The following is a 5,735-nucleotide window of genomic DNA, read 5'->3' as shown; positions in this document are numbered from 1 at the left end:
TTATCCTGCAGGACCCCATCCTCTGAAACATGCTCCTCCATTGTCACCCACCCTCATTCCCAGTACTTTTAATTTCCTTAAAGAAAACTCCCAAAGTCAAGTTTAGTAAGAGATTTATATTTGGTTAGATAGTTATATAGTAATATTAATTTCCATACAACATGTTTATAATATCTTAGAAATTAACATTTTAAAAAGTCTTTGCATTAATGATACAAGGATCATTAATCCAAGATCCTCATAATGTCCTGGTGGAATCAGGGTTCACAGAAAGGAAGTAATTTATAGGAGATACAGTTAAAATATCAATCATATAAAGAAGATAACATTTACTTAGGGAATCATATTTCATATCAGTAAACAAAACTTGTATTCTGCAAAATTATAACAATATATCAGAGAATTTAAAGAAAGATGGAGAAAACAAAATCAGTCCTAGGTTGTTGGATCAGTCATTTCTTGGGTTGTTGCAGCTTCTTGAGCTGTGGGTTAAGGCTTTGCTAGCTGAATTATCATGTCAAGGGAGGCAATGGAGTCCTTGGCCCATGTCTGGTTGGGGTCAGCACAGACAGCTTTGCCCAGTACGGTCTTGAAGCTGTGGAAGCGAGAGGCCAGCGTTCAACGAAGTTCTTTTGAGATTTCATCCTAGGAGGGTCAGCCTACCCAACCCAATGGGTTTCCATGGGAACTAGAAGGGGAGGGGACCGGGAGTGGTTCTCCAATGGCTGTCCCAGATGAAGACATTTTGACTTCAGACTGGAGAACCCGGGATGCTCTGGATGAACACCCAGAAGGGCACCACTCCCCCCTCTTGGACTCAACCTTCTCTTTGGGAATAGTTGATTCAGATGGTGTAAGACTGTGACTCTCTGACTCTAAGTGTGTGGAGATTGTCCTCTGCTCCCCAAGAAGAACTTTGGGCCAACTCACATGACAGCTTCTTTGGGGCAAACACCGTTGGTGATTCTCTCATAGCTCACCAGCCTCCACACAGGAATCCTCTTGTGGGTGAAGGAGTAACAACAGGTGACTGGGGGGGGGGGGAACAACAAAGAAAAAATATTTTAAAATGGGTGAGATTTTTTTGATCTTAGGACAGAATAGTGAAGAGCAGGTAGAGGTAGAGGTCATCATTATAGTGGATGACCTCTGACTAGCCGACCCTGACTCATGGCCACCCAGGTGTGCAGCGTAGAACTGAGCCTCCTCGAGTTTTCAGGACGGTGATCTTTCAGAGTTAGATTGTTGTCCTTCTCTGGGTGTGTTCCAACTGGTCCTTTTCCCTCCTCACAGCTGAAAGTTTAGCCATTTGTATCACTGGTGACTTTCGGAGTGTAGGGGTAGAACCAATGACTATCCAATACTCTGCATATACCCGGGGGCTCAATGCGATCGGCGACACGTGGGCTCTGTCTTATACTCTGTAAAATGGCTTTTAAACATTGATAAAGAATAGAGGGAAGGGGTAGGAGAACTGTAAAACTAGACAGCACTTGGGAATGTCTAAGAGAGAGACAAATAACCCCAATCACCAGTCTCATGGACCATGAGCCAGGGAGCCCATGCAGTGTGCCCTCCTGTTAGCTTCAAAGCAACCCTACATCACGTCCCATGAATTCTAGTTTGGCCCTGTCTGTAAGAGGCTGTGTGATCAGTCTCCCTGTTTAAGATCTTCTGAATTTACCCCACTGAGAAATACATGTTAGAGTGAGATTCTGGGTACCCCTGTGCTCTGTTAACCCAGAATAGGGTGATGCACTTCAAAGGAAGCAGTGAAGGCTTACCTGTCCGAACAAGCTCCTGGGAGGTGATGGTGGCTGCTGTGAGCAGCAGGCCGAGGAGAGCCACGGAGACCTTCATGCTGGAGGGCGTGGAGGAGAGCGTCAGCCTGAGAGTTGGCAACTTCTGGACTCCCGGGTTGTTCTCAGCCTCTTTGCTTCTCTGACTGCCTTTTATTGAAAGCCAAGAGGGTGGAGTGGGGAAGAGAAGGCCTGACTTAGGGGAACAGCATTCTCAGTAAATGACCGAGTTGAAAGAGAAATCTGCTGAGCAAGTTCAGCCCTCGGGAGGTTTCTGTGAAATAACAGAAACACTGGGCACATGTTCCATCTTCTGGAGAGGAAGGATGCATCGATGCCCAGACTGACCAGGATCGCAGTAGGCTATTCTTCGGAATTTCGAGTGCTCTGAAGTCAAAGCTCTGCAGAAAAGGAAGGCAGCAAGGATACAGTGGTCAGAAGGGAGTGGACACGATGTGCCCCCAGACTGCCTTCAGGGAACAGCCCCAAAGACCTTGGATGGGTTCCCAACCAACAGCCCGAGTTGGTGTGTTCTTAGGAATACAAGGGCGGTGGAGTCACCGGAAGCAGAACTATAAATGCTGGACTGAAGAAATGGAACTGAATCCGAAGAGCCATTGAGCTTTCTTGAAGCAATTTTGATGATTTCAATATAAAATATTGATACCACTTAAAAAAATAAGTACAAAGGACCTTTGAAGGTTCTGGGGCTACAGAGGTCCATTGTTCTGCTCGGTCTTTGAGAGCCTGAGGAAAGGGGTTCCGAAATCCCTGTGTTTCCATGGGAACCTCAATTTCTACCTCAGAAGATTGTCTAAAGGTAACTGATGTGCCGAAAATACGGGCTCTGCCTGCTATTGCAAAGACTACCCAGTTGGTCGAAGTGCAAGTTTTCTAATAAGCCGGGCTATGAGATCTGAGGCAGCAGCCCCCGGTGGTGTCGTGGTTACGTGTTGGGCTGGGACCCAGAGAGCTGGCAGTTTGAAACCACTAGCCGCTCCACGGGAGGAAGACTCGACTTTCTACTCCCGTAAACAGTTACAGCCTCAGAAACTCACGTGGGTTCGCTGAGAGCCAGCATGAACTTGATGAGAGTGAATTTGGCAGTTTTTTGTGGTGGTGGTGCATGAAATCTGAGGGGGAGCCTAGGTTCTCCTGGGTTCCATTTATAGCCCATGCTCATTCCCATTTTGCTGTTGGGATCTCCGAGACTACCTGCCCTGACCTACATGATGGCGTCAATCAGTGCCTGTTCTGGGATTAGAACTCAAGTGTCCGTCTTGCCAGGCCAGGCCCTTCCCAGCACCACATGCTACCAAATGCACTGCCTACTCAACCACGACACACTGACCTCCCAGACATGCCCAGGCCCAGATCTGGAAGGTGGGACCACACAGACAATATTTAATAAGGCAAGTAGAAGGATTACGTGTGGTCTTCAATGGGTCAAATGCCTGGCAGAGATGCACCCTGAGCCTTGCGAAGTGAAGTAGACCTTAGGTGAGCATTTAGGGAAAGGAGATCCGGTCCATTTAACGGGGTACCCTATTCTCCTGGGACTGAGATGGGACTCAGTGATGGTGGGGTGTATTGGCTCTCAGAGAAGCTGGCTGTTTAAAGAAGACGTTCAGGGAGGTTGGTGAAGGGCTTTTCCGATCTTTGGCCCCAGGTCTTTCTCCTCCAGGGACAGCATTCAGCCGGTCACCTGCCCAGCTCATTCTTCTCCCCAACTCCCTCTGGGGCTCCACTTGCTGCTCTCGCACTCTTGTCCTGAGACCCCTCCAAGAGCCTCTCACTGGTTCTCACCTCTCCTCGTGTGCGTGAAGGGGATCAGTTACATCTCCTGAAACTCACCGCTGAGCTGACCTTTCCCCCCTCATTAGACCCAAAGTGTTCACCATCCCCTTTTGATCTACTCAGTTGAGGACTAACTCCCTGCCCTGACATTCAATCCCTTTAGTCTGCCTTCCTTTTTAACCACCCAACATAGCCCCTGCTTAGCTCTCCCAGATGAGCCCATCCCAGGAGAAAAGACAAAGGTCCATTCACAGATTCACTCTTCAAAGCAGGAGCCCCATCCTCTGAAACCACGCTCCTCCTTCGTCACCCACTTTCACTCCCAGTATTTTTAACTTCCTTAAAGAAAACGCCAAAATCAGGCTTTGTACAGACATTTTTATTCAGTTTGATGATGATAGAATGACATTCACTTTCATGTAACATGTTTATCATGCCTTGGGAACTAAAACCCAAAGTCTTTGCCTTTGCGATCCTTGCAAATATCCCCACATTGTCTCACGGGTGCAATCAGGGTTTACAGAGAGAATATAATTTAATGAAGATAAAGTTAAACTATCAATAACTTAAATAAATACTATATAAGACATCATAGTTCATATCAAGAAACACAATTCATCATCTATAAATTAAAATGAGAGGCTATCAGAGAATTTAGGGAAAGGTGGAGGAAACGACATGAATTCTAGTTTGCTGACCAGGGCGGTTTCTTGAATTGTATTTGGTTCTCACGTTGTCATCGGTTCCTAGGTAATGGTTGTTTCTTTGGTTGGGGTTGGTTCTTGAGCTGTCGTTTAAGGCTTTGATGTCTGAGTTTTCTTGTCAAGGGAGGCAATGGAGTCTTTGACCCACTTCTGTGTGGGGTCAGCACAGGCATACTTGCGTGCTATCGTCTTGAAGCTGTGCAGGAAAGAGGCCAGGGTTACATGACGTTTCCTTTGGGATTTCATCCTACGGGGGTTAGCCCATCCTCTCTACAGGTCATGGTTTCTCCAGTGGGTGTTCCAGGTGCTGCTATTCTGACTGTAGACTAGTGAACTTGGGATGGTCTGAGTGAACTGGGAAGAAGGGAGCCCCACCCCCTTAGACTCAGTCTTCCCATCAGAAGCCTTTGGGCGTTGGATTCGATGGTGTGGGGCTCTTGACGCTATGGCTCTAAGTGTGTGGGGGTTGTCCCTCACTTCCTGCGGAAGAACTTGGGACCCACTCACATCACAGCTTCTTTGGGGCAGGTGCTGCTGCTGACTCGCGTGTAGCTCACCAGCCTCTTCACAGGGATCCTCTGCTCCATGAATGAGTAGCAACAAGTGACGGGGGCATTCACGGCATCTGGAAATCCAACCACATGGAAAAAAGAGAAGTTTAGAATGGTTTCGGGTTTTTTCCCCCTTTTTACTTAGATCCAAAAAGCTTAATGAAGAGAAGGTAAAGACTAGTAAGTGTAGAGGTCATTATTCTTGTTCGCTGCTGCCCAGCCAGCTCTGTCTCTGGCATCCCTGGGGTGCAGGGCAGAATGGTGCGCCATGCCACTTTCTGGACTGTGACATAGAAGACGCAGGGCCAGGTCTTTCCTTCAAAGTCCCTCTGTATAGGTCCAACCTGCCAGTTTCTCACCTAGTAATTGCTTATTCGGACACTTGTGCCACGGGGCTCCAGAGTAGAGGCAGAACTGAGGAAATTCCACTACTCGGCATCTACCCCAGTGCCACAATGTGATCTTTGGCACATGGACTCTGTCAAAATGGCGATGGGAAAGGGTAGATGGGTGAGCTGGGAGAACTATGAAAAGTTGACAACACACGGACTATTGACGTGAGAGATCAACAACCCAAAATATCAGGGCGTAGGAAAAGGAGGCTAGTACTCTAGCCCTGCGCTCTTTCTCGGTTTCCAAAGCACGCTGCGTGCCTCACATGAATTCTAGTTAGGCTGTGTGATCAGTCTCCCTTCTTGACCTGTTGTGAGTTTCCCTATCCTGAAAAAGCAGATGTTAGAGTGAGCGTCTACGTATCTCTTTTGCTCTGATAACCCAGAATAGGGTGATGCAGAAGTGGCCTTACCTGGCTGAGCAAGCACCTGGGAGGTGAAGGTGGCAGCTGAGAGCAGTAGGCTGAGGAGAGCCACGGAGACCTTCATGTT

The 5,735-nt window shown here is 47.7% G+C and overlaps 1 protein-coding gene across 2 annotated transcripts; it reads right to left on the bottom strand.

The window, feature by feature from the left end:
* Window positions 1–253: 253 nt before the first annotated feature.
* On the bottom strand, window positions 254–5,735 carry LOC101641002 (C-C motif chemokine 2-like). 2 transcript variants are annotated; one of them, XM_030888080.2, is made up of 3 exons: window positions 5,657–5,735; window positions 4,808–4,925; window positions 254–595 (listed from the first exon to the last, which is right to left on the bottom strand). In XM_030888080.2, exons 1-3 carry the CDS (start codon window positions 5,730–5,732, stop codon window positions 490–492), a joined length of 300 nt encoding a protein of 99 aa, XP_030743940.1. In that variant the 5' UTR covers window positions 5,733–5,735; the 3' UTR covers window positions 254–489. The 2 variants fall into 2 exon arrangements, with proteins under 2 accessions (XP_030743940.1, XP_004707017.1); XM_004706960.3 differs by lacking the exon at window positions 254–595 and adding an exon at window positions 4,250–4,496.

This window comes from Echinops telfairi, unplaced genomic scaffold (genome assembly GCF_000313985.2).
Source record: "Echinops telfairi isolate 266 unplaced genomic scaffold, ASM31398v2 ScPeMD7_7458;HRSCAF=8496, whole genome shotgun sequence".
NCBI lineage: Eukaryota > Metazoa > Chordata > Mammalia > Afrosoricida > Tenrecidae > Echinops > Echinops telfairi.
Note: the sequence above shows the minus strand (reverse complement) of the source record. Positions and strands in the feature narration are given on the sequence as shown.

Excerpts from the sequence above, each read along its gene's own strand:
- LOC101641002 (XM_030888080.2), bottom strand. The coding sequence starts at position 5,732 with ATGAAGGTCTCCGTGGCTCTCCTCAGCCTACTGCTCTCAGCTGCCACC. Across the intron at positions 4,926-5,656 it reads CCAGGTGCTTGCTCAGCCAG|ATGCCGTGAATGCCCCCGTC; the intron begins GTAAGGCCACTT and ends TTGGATTTCCAG. Across the intron at positions 596-4,807 it reads TGCCCCAAAGAAGCTGTGAT|CTTCAAGACCGTACTGGGCA; the intron begins GTGAGTGGGTCC and ends TCGCTTCCACAG.